The 25,729-nt window shown below is 40.1% G+C and overlaps 2 protein-coding genes across 3 annotated transcripts in view; both read right to left on the bottom strand.

Moving 5' to 3' along the window:
- Positions 1-1,957: 1,957 nt before the first annotated feature.
- On the bottom strand, positions 1,958-10,845 carry PSMG1 (proteasome assembly chaperone 1). The gene is made up of 7 exons (XM_071430144.1): positions 10,689-10,845; positions 10,376-10,458; positions 8,707-8,858; positions 8,294-8,356; positions 6,134-6,332; positions 5,008-5,144; positions 1,958-3,421 (listed from the first exon to the last, which is right to left on the bottom strand). Exons 1-7 carry the CDS (start codon positions 10,808-10,810, stop codon positions 3,347-3,349), a joined length of 831 nt encoding a protein of 276 aa, XP_071286245.1. The 5' UTR covers positions 10,811-10,845; the 3' UTR covers positions 1,958-3,346.
- A 1,704-nt stretch (positions 10,846-12,549) lies between these two features.
- BRWD1 (bromodomain and WD repeat domain containing 1) overlaps positions 12,550-25,729 on the bottom strand; it is a 48,810-nt gene continuing 35,630 nt past the window's right edge. For both annotated transcript variants that reach the window (XM_071430146.1, XM_071430147.1), the window contains 8 exons: positions 25,551-25,595; positions 25,305-25,451; positions 24,473-24,625; positions 24,029-24,198; positions 21,730-21,965; positions 20,625-20,816; positions 18,849-19,826; positions 12,550-16,305 (listed from right to left, as the gene is read on the bottom strand). In XM_071430146.1, the coding sequence (XP_071286247.1) occupies positions 15,176-16,305; positions 18,849-19,826; positions 20,625-20,816; positions 21,730-21,965; positions 24,029-24,198; positions 24,473-24,625; positions 25,305-25,451; positions 25,551-25,595 (3,051 nt within the window). In that variant the 3' untranslated portion in view covers positions 12,550-15,175. The remainder of the gene's footprint in view (positions 16,306-18,848; positions 19,827-20,624; positions 20,817-21,729; positions 21,966-24,028; positions 24,199-24,472; positions 24,626-25,304; positions 25,452-25,550; positions 25,596-25,729) is intronic.

Consider the following 25,729-nt stretch of genomic DNA (forward strand, 5'->3'; position numbering starts at 1 on the left):
TTTAATGAGGCTGTACCTTCTCTGTTCATCTGTTCAGTAATCAAACTGCTGCCTTCAGTGATTGGGACTCTATCATTTTTATCATTATTATTTTTCATCTCCCCCTTTGTTAATTCCCCATGAAGCAGCTTTAAAGTCTCTGGAACTGACTGAAAAAAGGCTGCTTTCATTCCTAATGAAAAGGGATCCATGTCAAACCTAAAAGAAGAATTAAAATATCAATGCTGAACATGAAATGTGGAGTTTCCAGTGAATGAAAGCATGTTGGAATTCTCTGATTCAAACACAGGGGAAGAACCTGTGGTCTCCTCAATAAATGCTTTATGTGAAATTGTCCTTTGAAGGTGCAACACTATTCTCATGAAACATTTCCTACTTTTAAGCAATGGCCCAAATTTCCCATTCAAAGAACTTTTAAACATTTAGTTATCCAATTGTTTGGAAGGAAAAAACTTGGCTTTAACCTTTTTCCACACAGAGAGTTTGGGGTCTGTGGCCTTCCTTCATCTCAGGATGCCCTGATAGCAAAGTGAAATGAGAGCTTTGCATTTTTATTCCTGTGAGTGAAAGGTTTCCAGGAGTATTTACTGCATGGAATCCTTAATAAAAGAATTCTCAGGTACCTCTGCTCATCAGCCACTCTGGGAGAGCTCTCAACAGGATCTCAGTGTTTTCCCTCAAGTAAAAAAGCCTGACCTCAGAGCTGTGATCTCACTTGGCTCAAGGAGATGCCTGTAGGTGCTATGTGCAGCAGCTGTGCAAACTTTCAGTTCAAAATATTGAAGGGGGAAAAAAAAAGTGCAGATTTGATGGCAGCAAAAAAAAAAAAAAAAAAAAAAAAAAAAAAAAAAAAAAAGTAAAATCATCAATCTCTTTGACTTTCATTTTGTTTTTAGCTCATTTAGATCTGTCAGTTTTTTAGACACCAACCAGAATGTTAAATCAGAAAGAATGAGGTAGAACAAAATACTTGCCTTTTTCATTTTTTTTGGCACAAAAATTGTAGAATTAGATGTTAGAAGTGATGTTGTTCCTCTGCAGCTTTGGCAACAAAGCACTTTGCAGGGCAGAGTCACTGTGAGCATGGAATCTTAGAAAGAATTCATTTCCTGGAGCTGTGCAGTGAGATGAGGAGTGGGGATGATGTGAATCCTGTCTGCATCACAGCAGGGAAAGGGATTGGGATTGTGTCCCTGTGCCCTGCTCAGGTGAGTCCCCAGCTGCAGAGCCCAACACCTCAGGAATGGAAACACCTCTGCCCACCAAATAAATCCTGCAGGGGGACAAAGCAGAGCAAGGGAAGAGCCCTTGGTTTGGAAGACATTCAGCAGAAGACAGATCAGTCTTATCTATAAAAAAGGCAATAAGTGGCTTAAATGACTTGAAAAAGTGGGATAAAAACCCCTCTTCCAGTCTCACAGCTCACTCTGGTTTCACAATTTGCATTTAGCAAATACCTCAGGAAACCAAGTCTTACACAACCTCATTTCAAACTTCTCCCCCCGAAGCTCTGAAGCCATCTGCCACATTTGACAAGTCTGAGTTCACAAACCCCTCCAAGGATCACAGCCAGCAGCTGGTAGGAAACAGGAGAGCCTCACTGCAGGCCCTGGGTAGATGCTGGAGAGCACAGAAGGGAAAATAAAAACCAGGCAGCAACATTCAAATATGGAAAAAAAAATCTTCAGTCAACACTCACATCTGATGAAAGACAGTTCATCATTAGTTCTGAGGCTTACAGAATATTTAAGGGGTGAATAGGAGCTGCTTCCTACAGCAAATTATGGGAAAAGGCAGAGTTTTAAATTAAAATCTCTCATTTCACTGCCCCACAGCACTTCCCCACTACATCCTACCCAAACATTTCCTGCTATGGAGAGCTTTCAGGTTTTCCATTTTGAGGAATTCTGCCAGAACTCCAGGTTTCAGTCTGATTTCATCTCCCAAGCTGCCATGGTTTTGTTTGCCACTTTTATTCAAGGTGTTTAGGAGCATTCTCACACCCCAGCATAAAGACAGGTAGTAAAAACTGAATTAAATATAATGTAGTAACTGTTTTGAAACATTTCAAACTGCCTGGGTGACCACACCAACACCAGAAATACATTCACAATTCCTCTAAGGGTCTCTGCATAATTTACTATTTAAGATATTTCTTGTTATCTGCTTTATTTATTATGAACCAAACACATAAAAGTAAGAAAATGCTGCAGCCAATTTTCAAAAGAACAGAATTCTCAGCTCAGATCACACATAAAACCAATTTATGAATTAAAAAGATGGACAGAAATGGGGGAAAAACCCCAACAAAGCTTCAGAATTTTTTCCAAAATCCAGCACCGCTTTAGGCAAGATGTGCTTATCTGTAATTACCTGAACTGAAATTCAAATCTGTGACAGTTCTGAGAAGGAAAAACACTGCTCAGAAATACCCACTGAGCATCCAGTGTAAATCAAAGCTGCACCCAGCAGAGAACAGAATTACAAATTAAAACTTTAACACCGTTTTCTTAAACAAAATGTTAAATTAAACAGAGTACAACTCAGAACTGCACCTCAATCCTAGTTAATACTTGAAATAAACTGCTGAAATTGTTACCAGCTTCCAGAGTATTTTCTGAGACACTTTAAAACCTTTAACTTTCCTCTAAAAATCACATTCTCTGCCTAAGAGATTTTTTATTCTTCCTACCATTGCCCAAATTTTGGTGGTTTAAAGTGAATTAAATCAGTTTGCCCTGGCAAATCCAGCTGCAGCAGCCTGTGCTCCTGCCAGCCCCTTTGACCAGAAGAGGTTATTTTTCACTAGCAAGTTTTAAAGGCATTTACCACACTTTAATTACTGCATTTTGTATCAATATATACATTACAAAGGGCGTGTGGAGCCATAAATAAACACAAGCAAAATTCTCTGTGGATGGCAAAGGACAGAGAGTGCATTTGCTTGATCACAGACAAATCTTTGAAGAGCATCAAATGCTAGAAAAACCTTCAGATCTCAAAAGAAAGTAAAAAAGGGAGAGGTCTTGTTAGATACAAACAGAATTCCTTATCTGCATTTTCCTCTTTGAAATATAAAAGGAATACTTTTAGGTAGGACAATCCCTTCAGGAGAAGAAAAAGGAGTTGTTTTTCATATCCAAAATCTTTCCTAAAATCATTCCAGAAGAATCTTCCAAGCCATGCAGAAGGGTGTTCAGTGATGAAGTTAAAAACAACAAAAATGAGTGGGAAAGTAAAAATCTACCGGAATTTATTCTTCTTTTAAAGGAAAAAAAAAATAAAATCCCAGGAGTCCTCTAGAGAAGAAACTGGAGTTTACAAAAGTGCAGCACTACTGTCCTTGTCAGATGTAGATGTTATTGTGGGTTTCACTGCTTGTCAGGAACTTCTTCAAAATCTTTGTGCTTTCAGAGGCATCCTGGGGAAAGGAAGAGAGGATCAGCATCACCCACAGAGCTGGGAACAAAGCAGGAGCTCCCCTGGCCTCTGGTCCCATTTTCATTACTCTGAACATCGCTTTTATAAGGATATTAATTAACTTTTATTATATATTCTAATTAAATAATTATCTGTTATTTAATTAAAAATATTAACATCACTCTTATTAAGATATTAACTAACTTTTATTACATATTATAATTAAATATCTATTATTTAATTAGATTAAAGAAATTAACATCACAGATTACATTATATTATATATATTATATTATAATATTTTATAATAATTTATAATATATAATAATAATTCATAATATAGAAATAATAGGAAATATATATTATATTATTATATTATATACTATATATAATTATATTATATATTAATATTATAATATGTATTATATAAAATATACAAAAATAACATAATTATATTATATATTAATATTATAATATATATTAATATATTATATATTATATAAAATATACAAAATATAATATAATATAACATTATATATTATATTATAATATAGTATATAGTAATATAATATATAAAATATAATATAATATATAATATAATAATACAACATAATAATATAATATAATATAATATAATATAATATAATATAATATAATATAATATAATATAATATAATATAACATAATATAACATAACATAATATAATATAATATAATATAATATAATATATCTGAGCAAAACTCAGGTCTTCTGAATGAAGTTATCTACGGGAATCTGCAGTGCAGCAAGAAAATGGGATTTATTATTTTGCCTTCCTCTTTGCTTGGACATGAGGGGAAGAGTCTCTGTCATTGTTCTCCTTCAGAGTTTCAATATTTATGTCTTACTCAGACTTATTCAGCAGAATATAAAATGAGCTGCACTGAAAACTGATTTTAGAACTGAAATAAACACCTCAGTATACACAGACCTCTTTGGGCATTTAAATCTGGGTTCAAAGTGTTCTCAACCAACCAGAATTCAATTAAAAACACTTCAGAAAGAGTAAAACATTGATTTTAGGAGCTGCAGTGGGAATTGATGGGAGCAATGGGATTTACTCTGAGGGTGGTGGCACACAGGAATTGTGGCTGCCCCATCCCTGGAAGTGTTCAAGGCCAGGCTGGATTTCACAGCTGCTGATCAGTGTAAAAATGTCTTCAGAAATTTGGCCTTTTAGCTCCAAAAAGAAGTGATAGGTCAAAATGGGTTATTTTGAGAAGCTTTCCTGTATGCCAGAAGAGAGGCAGATACAGAGCTAGAACAGAGCCATCTGGTACATGAATAGAAAATGTAAAAATAATACAAAAACACACAACAAAAAGCTTAGAAGTTTTAAATGAGGCAATTCCAAAGGAAACTGCAGCTTACACAAGAACAAGAAACCCCTCCCTGATATATTCATACCATTAGAAGAGCCTGGAAATTCAAAAGGAAGATCTGAAGGAAGCTGTAGATTGCAATCCCCACAGGGGAACAAAACCAGCAGAATGCAAGAGATGAAAACAGACAAGAGTTGCCATTATTTTTAAAAAATGGAATTTTACCTTGGCTAAACTCTTCAGGAGTTTGGAAGAGAGCAGAGGTTTGAAGGCTTCAATGGTGACTGTGTCCAGCTTGATGACATCAGTGTAGCACTGGTACAGCACGGCAGGGATCCCCCACACCTGGCAGTAACTCAGGACTGACACAGGCAAAAGGAAACCTCTGTTAAACTCTGCACAAAGGCAATCTCTGCTCTGTGTGTAAAAATCTGAATTTTGAACCCAGGGGAGTTTAATTACCAGCCCAGGATGCTGACTGCTGGAGCAGCCACTCCTCATCCCCCAAGGAAAATTAGTTAAAACTAAAAATTAGTTAAATGCAGGTGTTTTTTCCTGGCACATACCTTACCTGGAAACGGTCCATAAAAATAAATAAATAAAATTAAAATTCAAATAAGAAATAAAAACAATAAAATATTTTATTAAATATTCAATAAATAAATAAAATAATAAATTAAAATAATAGCAACATCTGCAAAAAACCAAACAACCCCCCCCAAAAATACCCCAATTAAAAAAAAAACACATAAAAAGGAAGGTCAGTAAGAGAGAATCATCCACTTTTAACTCCTGCCAGACTTTAAAAATATTTAAAAAGATTAAGAGAATTTAAAAAGATTAAGAGATGCTTAACATATACAGATCCCTAACACAAGCTTTTCCTCATGCTGCCACCATTAGGGATTCTAGAATGAAAAGCTCAAGGTTTTTATTAAATCACATCATAAAACTGAACCTAACTTTTCCATGAGGTTGATCAGTGCATCTGTGCAAGCTCCCTGACCTGTTATATACAGAAAGGACTTGGTGAGCTTTTACTTTTACTCTTGAAAAGAATTCCTAATAAAAATTATTTAATTACTAAGTAAAATTCCCAAAAAAACCCCACTTTGTAAGGCTATGCTGGGGAATTTCCCAGTACTTCTGTCCCACACATAACTGGTCAAATGATTTGTGGCTGGTTTGGAAAATTGTCCCTATTTTCTAGGGCAACGTGTAAGATGTGAATCTGTCAGTAATTAATTTTTAAAAAGCTGAATTTTCAGCTTTTCACAATTAAGCAAAAATTCTAATAGTAGAGGGATGCTCCTCAGGAGGAATTGTGGAAAGAATTAAAATTGCAAAGTACCAGCAGCAGGAAGGTCCCTCACAATGTTGGGCTGCTCCAGCAGTGGGCAGCAGACCTGCTCCTGGAATTCTTTGGTCTTCAAGGCTTTCAGGAATGGAGATACAAGTGTCAGAGTGGATTCCTGAGTTTTATAATCAGCTACAGGACATGTGGAAAGGATGGTGACTTGCAAGCCTTTCTTCTGCATAGAGCCAAAAACCTGAAATTAAAAAAAAAATGCATCAGCAGAAGTTCTCACAATAAAAGCAGAGGAACCTCAAGGATTCATTTCAATTTCAGTGCAAAGGGCACTTGAACTCAGGTTTGCAGGACCAAAACTAGTTTGAATCACAACCTTCAGCTAGAAATTTGTCAGGCATTGCTCCTGGGATGGAGAGAAAAACCCCAAAATAACAGCAGCTGACATATTTACCAAGTCCAGTGCTCTTCTGGAGAGGTGTTAGGTTTTCAGCACTTTGTATTCAATATATTAAGATTTACTGCTTTAATTAATGGTGATTGTAGAAAGAAGAAGGATTCCAAATAAAAACAAGCAGTTCACTGAGCTGTATGACATTTGGAATTAAAATTGTGTTCCCCAGATGTCCTACAATATTGTAAGAGACTTTATTTTAAATGCACAGATTTTATTTCATTCTATTCAGGTTGAACTGAGAAAGAAAATTTAGGCTTCTCTTTCTCATATCCAAAGAACAGAGTTTTGAAGTACAAAACCTTCTGGCCATCACAAAATACCAACAAGGGAAAAGAAAATAGAGAATTTGGGAACTGTGACAGAAAGTTGCCTGTTTCTGTCTGTGTACCAGCCCCAGGAGGGAAGCTGCCTGTGCCCTCCCATCACTGTCACCACTGTGACAGAAATCTGACAGCAATATTCAGAAGCCCACATATTTTCCACTTGCTTGGCTGGGAACACAGGCTGGAATTCGTGGCTGCAAAACTCCAACCTGTGTGCTCTGGTTTGTCAGTGATCCTTAGAGAGAAAACCCACCCAGATGTAAAGATCTGACTTGTGGAGATGGGAGATGCTCAGGAAATCAGGATTTACACACAGAACAGGGCTGCAATTCACATGAAAAGCAAAAAGAAAGATTGCCAGCACGTTGTTTCTGCTGCACATTTAAAAATACCAACAACCACAAAATCTAAAAATACTCAGGAACATGGACTTGGTACAACCACACTGCTGCTGTTCAGGAACACCCACATATCCACAAACAACTGGGGAAGAGAACAACCCCCAGCCATCCTAATTCTGCAACCCCACTTTAAATGAAGTGCAGGAATGTGTGGAATACAGCAAAACATCTGAGGTCTCAGGGTTTTTAAACCTCCAAATGAGCCATGAGCCCCCAGCAAAGCTGTACTTATCTGCAAGCCCAGCTTAGAATCCCTGCTGCCCCATCAGCTCAGCAGAGATTTAAAGGCAGGCAGGCAGGCAGGGAGCAGACAGACAGAAGGACAAAATAAGCCACACTTCCTGCAGGCAAAGCACTGACCCAAATCCATCAGGAAAATCAAGAGGAGGAACATTCACCCCTTGGCTTTATCTTATTAAAATCCAAATGATGACATTTGGAGGGACTTCCCTGAGCCAGCAGTGCTGCTGTAGCTGGATGATGCTGGGGTGAGGCCCTGGGAATGTTAAATGTGGGCAGAAATGGGACAAATGCTGCTTGGGAGGCACCTTTCCCTCCAGCTCCCCCCTGGGAAAGGCACAGAACACACCCAGCAGCTGACACCATCCACCAGCAGCTCCACAACTGGTTTGGCTGGTGATCCTTTGGCAGCTGGACAAATTGCTGTTGGTTTTTTTTTTTGAAGGAAAAATTCTCCCAGAGGTGAAATGCAGCTGAAATAAGGCAAGGGAAATTAAAGGCAAGCAGGAAAAAGGTTTGGGAAGTGGTTAAGGGCAAACAAAAACTGAAACTGTCCAAAAGGAGTGACTGCACTCAGCTGGGAGCTTATAGCAGATACAGCTGGCAGCATCTGGAAAGGGATTTCACAGATCCTGCAGAGAGTAAATTTATCTATGTTTAAATATTTAATAAAAGAAAACCACAGGGGAAACTTATTTAACACTGACATGGGTAAAGTATCAGAGAAAAGATGCCCACCCTCAGGATTTTATTTCTCCATTTATTTTCTTGTCAGTTTTACCTTCTCAAGCCACTGGAACTGTTGATCCTCAGCCACGTAGCAACTACACTGGCACAATAAAACCTAAAAAAAGGCAAAAACTTGTGTGAGCAAGTGGTTCAAAGGGCACAACAGCAGCTCATCATCACCTGTAAGGATGATGTGGCTGCAGACAATAAATTGTTCAGTTATTTTGGGTTGCTTTAACCCGGTTTCAATGAGGATTTTTTGCTCACAAATGCAGTGAAGCCACGAGGCTGTGACATGTCTGTGCTGAGCTCCAGACAGAACTTCACACAGTTTTAGTGAGATTTAACCCTTCAGATCACTGATGAGATTAATCCATGATCCTACAGTGCCTTGTCTGGGGGTGGATTAAGTTTCTCTTTTTCAGAAAGCCAAACCACAGAGGAATTAATGCTCAAGTCACTTACTGTGGGGTCTGATATCAATCTGTAGAACAAACAGAAAGAGTCTGTGGGGAGGACATTTGTGCTGCTGGAAGTCCTGCACCACTCATTCCACAGCTTCACAACTCCAATCACTTCCCAGCACACAGAATCCAGGATAAAAGATGACAGGAAAGCTGCAAAACCCATTAAAAATACAGTTAATTTATAAAGACTAAAACCTCTGTTTTACAAATAAATAGCTGGACTAAATTAGATTATTCCTTTGCAATCTGAAGGAAGAATAACTCATTTTTATCAACATAGATTTACTGACCAAATCTAAGAAACATCAGCAATGTGATAACCCTGCTGTACTCAAATTTAAAAAGATTAAGAGATGCCTAACACACACACAGATCCCTAACACAAAAATCACTTGTTCTTAGGAACAAGTAATAGCATTACATTATTGTTATAGCATTGCAATCAACTTCAAATTGTTTAGTATTAATTAAGGATGTGAGATATTAAGTCTCTAATATTTTCTGACATAGCAGATTTAAACCAAAACTCACTGAAGCAGCAAGGCAGAACTATTACACTGATTCTAGAAAAAACAGAGGCAAGAGTGTGGCAAAAATGTTCATAAATCAGATTCCTGTCAAAAGCTACAGAAGACAGATCCAAAATATCTACTGCCATTTTTCAAGGAAAAACCTGAACAAAACCCAAACAAATCAGCAAAGTTAACTTTGATAAAATCTAAATGTCATCTAAATGTCACTTAAATGCAAGCAAGACTTCTGGGTACTATCAGATCAAAACTTTTGCCAATTAATAAACAATCCCAGAGAGTTTACCAAACAAAAGCCAGGTAAAGGGGAGATTGTCCTAACTAAAATCCCAAACTAAAACATACTTCACTTCTCGTGTTCAAACTAAAACATACTTCACTTCTCGTGTTCAACTGAAAATACATCAATTTTCAAGATGAGTAAACAGCTGTAACAATAACTGTGTTTTACATGCACAGAGGAACTTCAGCTTTCTCTAGACAACTCAGCTGCCTCCAGGTTTAACCTGTGCTGCTAAAGGAGGAGCTGCTCATTCAGTAAATAGAGGGGCTTAAAGAAGGCTGGAGGGGGATTTTTCAAAAGGTAATGGGATGACAGGACAAGGGGGGATGAGCTCAGCTCAAGGAGGGCAGGGTTGGATGGGATTTTGGGAGGGATTTTGGATGGCATAAATTATTCCTTGCGAGGGTGGGCAGGCCCTGGCACAGCAGCTGTGGCTGCCCCTGGATCCCTGGTCTGGCAGTGCCCAAGGCCGGGTTGGACACAGGGGCTTGGAGCAGGGAATGTCCTGGCTCATTTACAACCCCAAATGGGGCTTGGAGCAGGGACTGTCCTGGCACATTTACAACCCCAAATGGGGCTTGGAGCAGGGACTGTCCTGGCACATTTACAACCCCAAATGGGGCTTGGAGCAGGGAATGTCCTGGCACATTTACAACCCCAAATGGGGCTTGGAGCAGGGACTGTCCTGGCACATTTACAACCCCAAATGGGGCTTGGAGCAGGGAATGTCCTGGCACATTTACAACCCCAAATGGGGCTTGGAGCAGGGACTGTCCTGGCACATTTACACCTCACTGCCACCTTCTGCCTCCCCATTTATCCCCCAGCCCCAGCAGCTCTGGTTCCGCACGCACCCGCAGCGTTCCTCCCGATGGCCACGATGAACCTGGAGCACACCAGGGACTCCTCGGCGCAGCTCCACAGCACTTGGATCTCCCTGGGAAAACAACACAGAACAGCCCGGGCTGGGAGGGACCCACAAGGGCCATCCAAACCCAGCTCCTGGCCCTGTACAGATCCCCAGCAATCCCACCCTGGGCATCCCTGGCAGCGCTGCCCAAGTTGCTCTGGCAGCCCCGGGGCCGTGCCCATTCCCTGGGCAGCCTGGGCAGTGCCAGCACGCTCTGGGGGAAGAACCTTTCCCTGATCTCCCCGCGCTGTTGGAACCTTTTCTTCTCGATCTCCCTGCGGATCTCCCGGTCCTCGGGCGTCTCCTCCCGCGCCTCCTCCTCCTCGTCCAGGCCGGCCCGGGACGGGGCCACCACCACCTCTCCGAAGAAGGTCGCCATGGCCGCCGCCCGCGCCTGCGCGGCCCCGCCCTCAGCGCCGGAGCAGGCGCGGGAGGCGCCGGGGCTCTGAGGGGGAGAGGCGGCGGCAGCGCCCGGTGTCCTCGGTGCCTGCGAACCTCGCAGCGAGGGCTCGGACGGCTCTGGAGCGCTCGCAGAGATGGTGACTCCATCGCGTCCCCGGGCAGCTTCTTCCAAGGATTAGCCGTCCTTTCAGTGGAGAAAATCATCCAGATATCCCATTATAACCTCCCCTGCCTGACCTCGATGCCGTTCTGTCCTGTCCCTATTCCCTGGAGCACAGCCCGACCCCGCCTGGCTGTGACAGCTCCCAAGAGAGGATGGAGGTGAAAGGGACAGGAACAAACCTCAGGAAATGCCAGAGTCCCAAAATCCCTGGAGGAGCTGGCAAAGCCCTCCCAGCCCATGCAGTGCCAGCTGTGCCCCATGGGCACCTTGTCCCCAGCCCAGAGCACTCAGTGCCACCTGCAGGGGACACCTGCAGGGCTGGGCACTGCAAAGCTCCCTGGGCAGCCCCTGCCAAGGCCTGAGCTCCCTTGCCATGGGCAAATTGCTGCTGCTGTCCAAGCTGAGCCTGCCCTGGCCCAGCCTGAGGCCGTTCCCTCTGCTCCTGTCCCTGTGCCCTGGGAGCAGAGCCCGACCCCCCCGGCTGTGCCCTCCTGGCAGGGACTTGTGCAGAGCCACAAGGGCCCCTGAGCCTCCTTTGCTCCAGCCCCAGCCCCTGCCCAGCTCCCTCAGCCCCTCCTGGGCTCCAGCCCCTGCCCAGCTCCCTCAGGGATTCTCCAGCCCCTGCCCAGCTCCCTCAGGGATTCTCCAGCCCCTGCCCAGCTCCGTTCCCTGCCCTGGACACGCTCCAGCCCCTCCAGGCCTCTCCTGCAGGAGCAGAACTGGGCCCAGCCCTGGAGGGGCTCTCAGAGCCAGCACAGAGGGACAATCCCTGCCCTGCTCCTGCTGCACACACAATTCCTCACCCAGCCCAGCTGCCAGGGGCCTCTTGCCCCCCTGGGCACCCCTGGGCTCGTGTCCAGCCCCTGTCACCAGCACCCCCAGGGCCTTTCCCAGCTCTCCAGCCCCATGGGGTTGTTGTCCCTTGGCCTGGTTGATCCAAATAAGAGCACAGTGAAATTCTGTTGGAATCCTGGATGCTGAGAATTTTAAACTTTCTATGCTGAAAGGCACAGACTCACAAAAGAGTACTGCAATTGACCTGAGGCTGTGGAGAAGACTTCCAAAATTGATTAACAGCATTGGGATTACGGGTGTGTAGTTGGTTAGAGGTGTGTAATATCACAGGGTGGAAAACTTAGAGTTTGGGGCTTTAGAATATAGTAATAAATATGAAGCAAGATGGAGATTTTAGGGCTGAGGCAGGGTGTTCTTTTTCACCTTCTTCTTCCTTCTTCTTCATGAGTTTGGGTGGTATTTTGTAATTGGACAGAAAAGTCTGCATTGCAGGCTTTGAGGGATCAGTTATTGGGTTAAAAAGCAAAATAATCTGAGTGTCATTTCTTAATTGGATAGTTTAGCCTTAAAAGACCCTGTAACAAAAGATATTTAGCCATTTTGTGCCTTGCTAATGAAAAACTGCAGAACTCATGGTTGTGAGGCTGTTTCACTGATAAAAAGTAATAAATGCTTGAGTCCAAACATGAAATACCACCTCAAGCACCTTCAATCCCAACTCTGGCAGAAATAGAAAATACAAACAGAGAATCCACACATCCCAGGTGTATGTACAGCTTTACTTTGGTCCACTAACACATGTACATCATCAAAGCCTGTAACATGAACCAATTTGATTCCTTTACGATTCTGCCCTGCACTTTAATGTTTCCCTCTGTTCGTGCTGCCTGATCACCATCACAGACTCAGGTCCTGCTCTAAAACAAACCAAAACAGCCCCCAAAAGTCACATGAAATAAAGATCCTATTTTTACAGGTCTACTACTTCACTTCCCTGAGTACAGCTAGACAAAACCAAAAATGCTCACTTAAAGGAAGGTGAAAGGACTGCCAGCTCTCTAACAGCCACCATGCTCCTTTAATAAATTAAAAATAAATAAACTCTTAAAGGGTGAAAGACTCAAAATACCATTCCAGTTTAATAGTTTCTCTTCCCACTATGTGTCTAAAATTAGGAAATAGAGACCAGCAAATGCTTTGCCTTGAAAATGAAAGTGTCAGGGTCCCTAAGGCAGTGACTCCCTGTGGGATCTGCAGCCCCAAGGGCAGAACCTTCCCCAGCTTTCAGGGATCATGAACCTGTGTGTGCAGTGACAGAATACAGCCCCTGAAAGAAAACCAGCTTGGTAAATCTAAGCCTAGATTAGAAATACAAACCTACCAGCCAAATTTTAGCTGTTCAAACTGAAAATTAATAAAACCTCTGATGGTTCAGTTCAATTATACCCAAACTGGAGGATGCACTCCAGAGAACACTGAGAATAAGCAGCTGCTAAACAATCAAATTTATGGAAAATATGAAAAAATAATGGACTTACTACCTTATAACAAAATTTGCTCCTCAAAGAAAACACAAAGCCACCTTCAAAGTTTTATCACTAAACACAACTGTGTTTGTATTTCAGAAACCAAATAAAGAATCCAGATAAACATTTATCTTGAATTTACAGAATTCTGCTGCATCCTATTAAACACTATGCTCTAAATAAAACTTCCTGGGGCAAGAACCATTTTAATTATTTTTGGACTTCACGTGGAAGTGTTAAGGAAGAAAAAAAAGAGTATTTCTCTGTGCTAACATCTGGCATAGCAAAAGTGATGGTAAATGCAAATAATGTCAGTGAGGGTGTTGGAGAAGTGGCTGTCACTGATGGAAGCCCATTTTCCATGATGATTTCCATTTGTACAAAGAGTTCTGTCATTATTCACCAGGATTGTGCAGCTGCACTGATTTTTTTACCCCCAAACCCTTCTGGATCCCACTACCAGTCCAACCTGCTGGAAAACCAACTCCCAAACTTGCTATTTTTCAGTTCACATCAGCTAGGTTGGGATAAATCTGGTACTCTGTCACAACTTCTATTGAATGATAGAATGACCAAGTTTTTCATTTTCACTTTTCAAGAATGACCAAGTTTTCCAAAGTGTGAGAAAAGGAAGCTACAGAGAAGAGGAGGAGCCCTGGAGTGGGGAAGGAGCAGAGATTCCCTGGTTTTGGGCTGGGGGCAGCCATTGTAGGGCTCCCACCAGCACAATTCCAGGGAAAACTATAAATTCAGAGCTGCTGTGTGGTATTGTTGTTGCTATGTGTTCAACCAGGGACTTCCTGGAAAACCAGTGTTTTCCTGGAGAGATTTTCCTTCTTGTCAACGAGAGCCACCTCAAACATTGTGAAAACAGGAGATATACTGCAAAGCTCAGAAACTTGTAAGGTTTAATCAATGGAAAATCCAACATTCAAACACTATAAATATGGAGGAACAACAGAAACGTAGCAAAAAAAGGTCTGGAATGTCGGAATCCTGCACCTCAAGCTTTCCACGCAAAAAGAAAACAGAACGAGCCTTTTGTTTGTTTTTCTATTTTATAAAGAAAACACACAAAAACCCTTTAGGCCCAAGAGTTCACCTGCATTTCATAATCTTAAAAGTTTACAGTATAGAAGTCACATTAATGATGTACTACCTGTCAGCAGAACCCTCTGTTCACCAAAGCCTCTGGAAGTGGCAAATAAACTTCTTCACTGGTAACTGCTTGTACAGAGCACTGCACACCTGCACTGGATCCAGCTGTGAAGAAGTTATCAGCCTTTTCATCCCTCTTTGGAAGCAATGCTTGCATCCACCAGGTTTTTAGAGTGTGTACTATTATTTAGAAGCCTGTTACTATTGTAGGTGATTTCATACAGCATTAGAGATGTTTGAAATCTGTTCTTGAATGTTGCATGACCTAGGTAGTATTTCATTGCAGCACCCATAACAATAATACTCAACATACTGCTATTAACCTGTTTGCAGTGTTTTAACATTTTTTTAACTCTTGTTTATATGTAATAAAATACCAGTAAAGACAAAAAAATTGCCCCTATAATGAGGCACATTTTGGCATCTGTGCTAAATGCTGCTACATGGGCAGGCAAGTGCAAGTCAAAATATGAAAAAGGAGAAAGTCATCATCTAATCACATTCATAACTTTTTCATAGAAAAATATAAATATATTCCCTGAAATGTAGGACAAAGAAGAGCCAGCACCCATCACGAGTTCTAGTGCTATTAATCATTAAAAAAAAAAAAAGAAAAAAACAAAAAAAAAAAGAAAAAAAATAAACAGAAAAACAAAAAAACCAAAAAAGAAGAGATGGGCTGGCTATCCTTTAGTTAAGGTTACGTTTCGCAGGCGGCCTCCTCGAGGGCTCTGTCGTCATCGTCGTCGTGGTAGCGCACGGTGCGCCGGCCGCCGTTGCGCGTGCGGATCTTGGAGCGCCGCTGCCGCCGCTGGGCCTGGCTGAACTCCAGCTCCTCCGAGTCCTGCTCCTGGCTGCCTTTCCGCCGCTTCCTGCGCTGCGGCCTCCTCCTGCAAGGCTTCAGGGAGTCGTGGTTCAGGGTTTCTCTCCTGCTGGCTTTGCATCTCCTCTTGCGCTTCCTGGTTTCCGTGGCGTCGCTGCAGATGGTGGTGTCGGTTCCAGAGTCCGAGGAGAAACAGGGCAAGCTGGTTTTGGAGCTTCCTGCAGTCCCAGGTGCTTCCACATCCTCAGAGACAGAGCTTTTCTCCTCTTTTTTCCCCCCAGTTTTGGATTCTGTCGTTTCTTTGAAGTCATCCACCCGTTTTAATCTCTTGAAAGAAGCTCTGGGTTTTTTATTTGCTGCTACTCTGGTATTTTTAGTTTCAAGTTTAGCTAAGTCAGAATCTACCTCCTCTTCGGAGTTACTCGTACAATGGTTGTGGGCTGAAGCTGCCTGCCTAGAAATTCCCCAGTTTCCCCCATTTTCTACCCTGTGGTTTGTGGAATTCTCCTCCGAGGAGTCGTAGTCAAAATTATTCAGAGCTGCAGCACAGAGGGGTTCGTGTGGCTGCACGTGGTTATCGCTCTGCTGCTGAGTCTCTGTCTCCGAGTCAGTCCTTTCATTCTCAGACTCAATAATATATTTCCTTTTAGAAACAGCAGATTCAGAGCAGGAAGGTTTTTTCCTGCCAGGAACCCGCTCGCTCTCATTTTCAGACTTGGAACAAGCCTCCACCTCCGAGCTGTTGAACAGCTTCTTCCTGCAGGCTGAGGACGCGCTGCCCTGGAGCTGCCTGCGGTTCCTCCTGGCTGGGTAAACACTCTCTGAGCTGGATAATTCCTCCTTGGCATCGCTCATGATCTTGATCTTGCTGGCTGCCAGCGTGGCGCACCTGCGGGGGTTCTTCTTCTCCCCCACGCTGCACACCCTGATGTGCTTCTTGTAGTTGATGATGCACGTCCTGCTCCGCAGCACCTTGGCACTCTGGCTGGCCTCCTCTGATGTTTGCTCTACAAAAGGAAGAGGGAAAAGTTCTTTTTAGTGTCTTACATTGCTGAAATTATTAATTTAATATGGCCAAACGCTGCCACTTTTAATGAAATACATCAATGTTGAATTTCAACTGTTAAGTGTAATTTATCTCAATGCTTTACTAAAAATACCAGCAGTATCCCAGGGATACTTTTAACTCTTGAGCCTGTCACTTTCAAACCTTTTCATGGCCTCAAAAGAGCTTTCTCTAGCTTCATCCTGTTAATTAGCTCAGAAATCACAAACTCCCTCACTTCCCAAACAAATGCTGTCGTATTAATAATACTTGTATCATTAAAAGTTGTATTTTTCTTACTAGAATACAAGTTGCAATATTAATTACACATTTTAGACCTTTTATCCTAAAAAAGAAACTATAGTATTTCATGTGGATGCAAATTTCATGTAGATTTCAAATTTCAATTTTAGGTGGTTTCAGGTGGAGAAATTAAAACCCTTCAGAGCTCCTTAGTGACTTTAACACTCAGATTGCTGTCAACAGTGAATCTTCCATTCAGTGTTTTTAAAATTAATATAGAACTTACTTATGCTGTGTTTTAAAAAAAATTTCCATGTGTAAATCATATACTATGAAGATCAGTGTTTCCCTTCTAAATAAGACAATTCATACATATGAATAAATTAAAAAAAAATCAAATGTTCTTGAAGTAAATTTAAAAATATAAACAAAGGGAAAAATTATGAGGGATAAATTCAAATGTCCAGCTTGAGTACCAATATTAACAATCTCTTCATATACCAAATCTGGTCCTTATTTAAATGTAGATCCTTTTATGTATTAGTCCAGTATATTCCTATTTTTACATTTTCAAAGGATAATTAATTTCTTTGTTATGAGCCTCCAGAAATGATACATGAATATTACTGCTTGTGGTAGTTGTATTGTGTGATTTTATGGCCAAAGCACAACATATTTCTGCTGCACACTACAAAATGCTGTATGAAAGCTGAATTCATCCACAGACTAATAAAGAAGAGTTAGATCTTATATTATACACTGTCCTCCAATATTATTAAGTAGCTGGAACACAAAGCTAAAGAATAAAGAAGTCCAGCCTTCCTGCAACACTGCCAGAATATTAAAATTATACTTTGTACACAAGATCTTAAATTTGGAACAAATCTATAATAAAATGTATTGAAATTCCCCACCGAACATCCAGAAATAAAAGCTGCAAAGCTACAACCAGGTGGCAGAGGCAGAAAGAGGGAGCATTACATCCCCCAGAAACTGGAGGAGCTTCTAAAAGCCACAAAGATGTGAAAGTTTGGTTCATCAGGGTGTCCTGGAGCTCAGGCCAAACTCCAGAGCTGGAACACTGGGCAGGAAAATCCAGCCTGAGCTCAGCTGCAGGGGGCACTGCAGCCCACAAGGTATTGGCACAATTTATCTGCAAACTCTGCTTGCACTCTTCTCTGGTATATAAAATCCCATGCTAAACACTACATACCTATAATATGTATTATATATAACATAATATACATGACAGGATTATATACAGACTGTTCTACAGATCAAAATAAATTAGGTATTATTTATATTATATATATATATTAAAAATAACCAAAGCAAAGCTTCCACATAAATTGTTTAGCTGGCTAATTGAGCAGTGTATATACACATATATAGTTACAGTTTTTTATATATATATATAAAATACATATTTATTTGAAAAATAGGAACACTACAAGTATGCCCCTATATATGTATTAAATATAAGATCTTGGGACAGAACAAGTAAATAAATATTCCTTGTGGCAAACTGTCAAGACAGAGTCATCTTAACAGACAGTAATTAATTAGAAAACCAATAATTTTCTTAAGATTCTTAAAGCACATTAACAGGATTGGAAAGATTGCACCAAACACAACCCTCAGAATAGTCTTTCAAATTCCAAATCAGGACTAATTCCCTGATTAAATGAAGGCACAATGCATATGACCTGGTTTAATAAACATCAGCATCATTCTCGTAAGTTTAAAAAAAAAACCACAAACCAAACAAAACCAACTCTCTAAATCATGATGAGCCACCACACAAAGATCTGAGTGACAGATAAAATTACAGAATAAAACACAAAAATAAAAGAATTTCACTTTCTGAAACAAGTGGAATATAAATCTTACTTCTGCCAAGTGCTTGTTTGTGTTAAGGACTCTGCACATCATTGACAAAATAAAATTTCAAAGACAAATCAAGTTTCAGGTTCTGGTGCACACCATGGATGTGAGAATAATTTAAACACCTTTCCATCAAATTCATTTTGGAAAACTATCAATAATGTTACTTCAAACTGAAACTAACAGTTGTAAATCTGCTGTAGCACAGAAAATCTCAACAGGAAATTAATGCAAGGTAACAGAACTGCACACCAGAGGGTTTGGTTGTCCTCAAAACAAGGAGCTGGATAAAGAGAAAGAACACTCTGCTCTCCTGGAGATTTCCTCTGTCATCTACTCAGTATTAAGAAATAGAGAAATTAACTTTTTAAAAGTTACCTTTTTTAACTATTTTTGTTTTTCCTTTCCTCTTCCTCATCTTTGCTTTTGCAGAAGTTTCACAGTAATTGCTGTTATTGGAATCGCTCTCCGAGTCCGAATCAGAAGAGCGATGGAAGCCGGAGGCAGCTCCAGATTTGGAACTCCTCACAATCTTAGTGGGCACCAAGCTCTCCCACACAAAACTCTTCTCCTCCTCTCTGGTTTCTGCTTCAGATTCTGCTGTGTCCTCCAGATCACTCAAGACTTTTGCTTTTTTTAAAGGAGGAGACAGCTGCAGCCCAGAGGCTTTCCTGCCGTTCCACCTGTCCGACTCAGAGTCCGCCTCATCCTCAGAATTGCTCACTGCAGGCTTGTGATGGGCAGGTGTTGACTGCTCTGAAACCTTTTGGCTGCCCCCATCCTCAGAATTATGGCTTTTGGAGTCCTCCTCTGAGAAGTCTAAGGTGGGACTTTTCACTTTGGGAGACACAGAGCAGCCAGGGCCCCGGAGCTGTTTGTGCCCGTTGCTCTGCCAGCTCTTCTGCTTGCTCTGCGTGTCAGGCTCAGAATCCGAACTTCCATTCTCAGATTCGCTGACAAATTTCCTTCGTGGAGCAGAGCAGCCAGGCTGAGGAAGAGCTTTCCTCTTGGTGAGCTGCTCTTCCATTTCTTTGTCACTCTCAGACTTCAGGCCTGCCTCATCCTCGGAGCCTTCCAGCAGCATCCTCCTGGCGGCGGCCGAGGCGTTGCGGTGCGGCAGCTTCCTGTTCCTGCAGATCCCGATGCTCTCCGAGCTCGACACCTCTTCCTCCACATCACTCATCAGCCTCAGCTTGTTGGCAGCCACAGCAGCACTCCTGCGAGGGGTTTTCCTGTGCCTGCCCTTGCTGTTGCTCAGGGACTCAGATGCCATTGCTGAAGTATTTTCAGAGTCACTTCCATATAACTTTTTCCTGACTGTTTTCCTTGTATTCCCGTTCTCCTGCAGGAGCGTTCCTGGAAAGGAAAGCAGGGATTAATACCTTAAATATGGAACAGCAGCTTTGAAACCTTGTCAAAACTGGGCAGGTTCAACCCACAGACATGCATGAAATATAAGCCCTAGTGACAGTCAGGTGCTTTTGCTGTCATAAATTTCAGATTCATTCTGGTTTTGTTTTTTTTCTTAAGAAAATGTTGCAAGTCATTCCCTCTCTCCACCAGGCTCTTGGTTTCTGCCCTCTTCCCCTAGTCATGAAAAAATCTTCTTAAAAGTTGAATGTAGTATTTGAGAGCTTCAAAATTAGCACCAATAAAAAAAAAAAAAGAGTATCTTACACATACAACAATTTAAAAAAATACTAACTGCATTCAGTTCTTTTTCATAAATATATATAAAAAATACTAACTGTACTCAGTTCTTTTTTATAAATATAAAAAAATACTAACTGCACTCAGTTCTTGTTCATAAATATAAATATATAAAAAATACTAACTGCACTCAGTTCTTTTTTATAAATATAAACATAAAAAATACTAACTGCACTCAGTTCTTTTTCATAAATATAAATATATAAAACTACTAACTGCACTCAGTTCTTTTTCATAAATATAAATATATAAAAAATACTAACTGCACTCAGTTCTTTTTCATAAATATAAATATATAAAAAATACTAACTGCACTCAGTTCTTTTTTATAAATATAAATATATAAAAACTACTAACTGCACTCAGTTCTTTTTCATAAATATAAATATAGCAATAAAATAATGTGGATTTCTCTTGCTGTTCACAAGGCACTGCTGGCCCCACCTGTCTGTTTCCTCGGAGCAGCTCGGTTCCGAGTCAGCCTGCGACTGCTGTTCCTCCTGCACACCCCGTTGTGCAGGGGAGAGGGGGACACAGGAGCCCCAGCACAGCCTTTGCTGTCTTCTGAGCTGCTTGAGGAGGATGAAGATGAAGAGGAAGAAGATGAAGAAACCCCAGAACCTTCTATTTCACTCTCTGTTAAAAAAAAAAGCCACTGGCAGTTAGAATTCTAAAGAGCTTCCAGTTAAGAGTTACATTTTGCTGATCCTGGAATCTTCAGTTTTCTCACATTATCTTAAAATGCATTCTCATGCCTGAATATCAAACTGATACCTCAACAAAATCCATGTTCACACAGTGTTCAGTGACAGGAAGCTTCTTTAACCTGTATTTAAAACTTCAATTAAAATAGAACAACTCTTTTCAAACACCAGATTTAAGTGAAAAGCATGTTAAAAAAAAAAAAACCCAAAACACAGAACATTTTCTAACAGATTTTACCAGAACTTGCATTCTTATTCTTTGAAATAAGCTGAATTTTTGCAAGGTGAGGTGTAGGGGAAAAGGGAAAGCTTTCAAGTGTCAGGGAACTTCTGTCATTTGCTAATTGTGGATAAGAAGTTTTATATAACATATATATACATATATGGGCATACAACCTGTATTTTGTATAGTTTCAATTACCAAATACTCTATAAGAAGTTTTATATAATATAAATATACATAAATGGGCATACAACCTGTATTTTATATAATATCAATTATCAAATACTCTATTAGAAGTTTTATAGTATATAAATATACATATATGGGCATACAACCCGTATTTTATATAGTATCAATTATCACTCTATGCTTTCCTGTTGACAAATTTCTTCATTAATAAATTTACTGTATTCTACACTATTTCAAAGCAAAAAATTATCTGAAGTACACAAATATTTTTATAACATTCACTGTAAATAATCTAAGTGTCCAAAATGCAGCAAAACAAAATTGTGCATCGCACAAAAACAACCTAAACTTTGTGGAAAAAAAATTCCACGTTAAAACCACAAAGCTCATTTAACAACTGCGAGTGCAAATTGCAGCAATTGTAAATGCTGACCTGATGATAAAGCAGAACAATTGGTCAGTGGTGTGGACCTGGCCTTCCCATTCCTCTCAAAGGATGCCAGGCAGGCAGAGTCTGAGGATTCTCCTGAGGAACTCTGGTGGTAGGAGCCAGGGCTGGGTTTATGGCTTGTGACACAGGCAGCTCTGCTTGAGGTAGGCTGAGGAAAAGCATCTTCCTGCTCAGATTCAAGTTTGGCCTGAGACTTGAGTGGTTTCTGCTTCAGATTTCTGGAGAGTGAAAGTAGGAGAGAGAAGGCAATGATGTATTTTAACAACATTTGATTTTGTATTTCTGGGAGGGTTTTATGAGCTAATGTGGGTGGGACAGTTTTAACTCTGGAAAGGATAAACATGAACATAAACATTAAAAACATTTTACTTTCACTAAATAACAGTCTGTACTCCTAGGGCAGTCATACAAGAGGAGACAATCTTAGTCTGCTCTGAGAAACAGAATTTAATGGTGGATGTCCTCCAGACAATTCATCTTCTCTTATTTTCACTGCAGCAGCCTCAATTCCTGTTGGATTCCCAGCCTCTGGTCAGGTGCACATGAGCCTCCAACTAAATGTTATCCAGGCAAATTATTATTATTATTATTCCACATAAACTGAGTTGCCAACACACACAGAAGGTGGAACCCTACAGTTCACTGTTTAAAATAAAGAAAACTTCACTAATGTGATCCTTCCTTACCTCCACATGCCTGAGTGCTACCTGCCATCCTGCTCAGTCCATTATTTTCCCCTACTAAACTGGATTTTTGTCAGTTTTTTCTTTACATTGAAGCTTTTCAGACATTCATGCAGGTGCACAAGGTGTGTAATTTCTGTTATCCCTCACTTCTGCAATGCCCCACTGAACAGTCACACACAATTCTCCAGATGTGAGCACAAATGAGATTCAAATGACAACTTCTGCCTGTGCTGGTGCGTGGTTATTTTAAAGTATAAAAGTAATCCCCCTAAATTACTTTGGGGTTTGTTGGGTTTTTTTTTGTTTTGGTTTGGTTTTTTTGTTTTGTTTTAGTTTAGTTTTTTTTTTTTCTTTTTTTTTTTCAAATTAAAACTTACTCCTGCCCTTTCCCTGCCAGAGAAGGAAGAGTGGACAGCAGCAGAAGGGAAGAGCTCAGTTTCAGTAATTTACCACACTTAGCTTTTGTATTTTGTCCCACATGCAGATTAAGAACAGGAGTTAATCATGTCAAACAGCAATTGTGTCAAAAGCTTGTCTGCCTTCAAAAGAGAAAAGGCAAATCTGGCTCCCAGCTGAATGCTACAGCAAGTGACAATTTCTAGGAATTCCATAGGACTGACATTCCATCCTGCTCAGTCCATTATTTTCCCCTACTAAACTGGATTTTTGTCAGTTTTTTCTTTACATTGAAGCTTTTCAGACATTCATGCAGGTGCACAAGGTGTGTAATTTCTGTTATCCCTCACTTCTGCAATGCCCCACTGAACAGTCACACACAATTCTCCAGATGTGAGCACAAATGAGATTCAAATGACAACTTCTGCCTGTGCTGGTGCGTGGTTATTTTAAAGTATAAAAGTAATCCCCCTAAATTACTTTGGGGTTTGTTGGTTTTTGTTTTTTTTTTTTTTTTTGCTTTTTTGTTTTGGTTTTTTTGTTTTGTTTTAGTTTAGTTTTTTTGCCTTTTTTTTTTCAAATTAAAACTCTTACTCCCACCCTTTCCCTGCCAGAGAAGGAAGAGTGGACAGCAGCAGAAGGGAAGAGCTCAGTTTCAGTAATTTACCACATTTAGCTTTTGTATTTTGTCCCACATGCAGATTAAGAACAGGAGTTAATCATGTCAAACAGCAATTGTGTCAAAAGCTTGTCTGCCTTCAAAAGAGAAAAGGCAAATCTGGCTCCCAGCTGAATGCTACAGCAAGTGACAATTTCTAGGAATTCCATAGGACTGACTGTATTCTGTATGTAACAAAATATGTAATTAATGCAGATTTTCATGTTTGTAATATATCTAGTAAGTAAATATTTGTTTCATTCCTCATTATTTTACTTAAATATTGATTTTCTGATTCAAATATTAAAGAAAAGCTCAACCTTTTCTACTCTTCTGTCTCCAGGTATTTCTCAGTTTTACACTATAAAAAAGCCCCTGTTTTTTTAACGTATTTTTCCTCCTGCATGAAAGTTATAGAAAGTCTCACTGGGGTTATAAATCATTTAAAAAATCAGTTGCTCCCCTCTTCACAGACTAAATGTGAGAGTCAATATGAGTATCAGTCAGCTGAGATAGATCTTTACCTCCATGATTTGATTACCTGAGCATTTTGGTGGGCTGCTGCACTGAGCTTGGATTATTGAATCTTCTCGTGTACCTCTGGTTTCTCCTTAGCTTCTCATTCTGTTTCTGCCCATTTTTGAAATCTGAAACAATTCTTCGGATTTTCTCTTCAAACAGCGCTGACAACCTCAAGGTCATACTGTAAATCTGGGTAAGGAAGTGCTGTCTATTAACAACAGAGCCTTTGATCCAAGACTAATACCTGTAATATCAAAATCTGCACAGGAAAGCAATAGGAAAAGCACAGGCAGTCCTCTGTATAACACCAAATAAACAGGAAATTAACATATTAAATATTTTTGTCCTATTTCTCCCCACCATCTACCCAACCAGCAGCTTGATCAAAAGTACTGATAAACAAACTGCAAAATAAGATTTATTTCATTAAGACATTGACAAGCCCTCAGATAGTAACAGCTACCTTAGACTTTTTGTTTGGAGTATAAGATTTTGCATTACTGAATATCAGTCTGATATCTTTGCACAGTTCCATTGGAGTGTCATAATTCCCAGCTTCCAGGGTTTCCTTCACTGTACCAAAATCCATTGGAGTGTCTATAATATGTCTGTAATCCTATTAAAAAATATGAAAAAAAAAAATCTGTGAAAGTATTAAGGAAAAAAAAAAAACAACCTTTTGAATTTTATTTGTCATTTAGGAGTAGCTAAAGTTACACAAATGATCTTCAGCAGCAGTGGAAAGAGAAGCACCACAGCAGAAAGCAGAACTTTTGCTGAGACAGTTTGATTTAAAATCTCCTTTTCATTATCCCATGAATTTTACTGTGAGAAACAACAGATTATAAAAAACAGCAAAAAAAGCCCCATAACACAACAACCACACAGAAAACCCCTAATCAACCCCATCAAAAAAACTCAATATCTCTTTCTCTCCCATTCTTGTTTCTTTAGAGAACCTCAAGATGTTTTTAAACCCTGAAGTGAGACTCAAACTCAAAATGTGGAGTCACCAGAAGAAGTTATGTGCCATAAAGAAATTTTTTTCCTTTAGATTAAATTTGTTGGGTTTTTAGAGAAAAAAAAGAGACTGAGGGGGTAGTAAGATTGCCATGAACAGCTAAAAGAGAGGGAAAAAATCAAATTCATAGCTCAGGCTCAGTAAACAGATTTTAGACCTTCAAGATACTCATTTTAATTAAGAAAACACAGATTTTTCTAAAATAATCCCCTTACAAGGCACAGCAAGGCAGCAAGAAAAGAAGAATCTATGAAGTTTATCAAGTACAACTTACAGGATATTGATCCAAATCAACTGGCTGCCTGAAAGGTTCAGAATCCTCACACTGGAAAATTAAATTCACCAGTTCCATGCACTGCTTCTTCCAACAGTTTTCATCATAGCCACTTTTCAGGTTTTTCCCTTTTTTTAAACCCCGTCCCTTGAGGGGAAAAGAAAAGTTAGGAAAAAATATTACTGGAATACAGCAAGAAAAAATTCAACCTGATTTGGTTTATAAGGTAAAGATTGGCCAACTCACTTTTCTTCTTCTGTATGATGTTCTTGGAACACATTTTTCATCATCCTGTACAAAATAAAATCAATTATCTTAAAAGTAATCTAGGAAAAAATAGGTGATGGAGCTAAAAGTGTCATTAGATTTGAAACTGTGGTAAAATGAAATTTTCTTCTTAATTCTGTCAGTAAGACAAAAAATGA

The sequence above is a fragment of the Agelaius tricolor genome, unplaced genomic scaffold (genome assembly GCF_023055355.1).
Source record: "Agelaius tricolor isolate 1412-34295 unplaced genomic scaffold, bAgeTri1.0.p SCAF_7, whole genome shotgun sequence".
Lineage (NCBI taxonomy): Eukaryota > Metazoa > Chordata > Aves > Passeriformes > Icteridae > Agelaius > Agelaius tricolor.

Excerpts from the sequence above, each read along its gene's own strand:
- PSMG1 (XM_071430144.1), bottom strand. The coding sequence starts at position 10,810 with ATGGCGACCTTCTTCGGAGAGGTGGTGGTGGCCCCGTCCCGGGCCGGC. Across the intron at positions 10,459-10,688 it reads AGGGAGATCGAGAAGAAAAG|GGAGATCCAAGTGCTGTGGA; the intron begins GTTCCAACAGCG and ends TTGTTTTCCCAG. Across the intron at positions 8,859-10,375 it reads CATCGGGAGGAACGCTGCGG|CTTTCCTGTCATCTTTTATC; the intron begins GTGCGTGCGGAA and ends TGGGTTTTGCAG.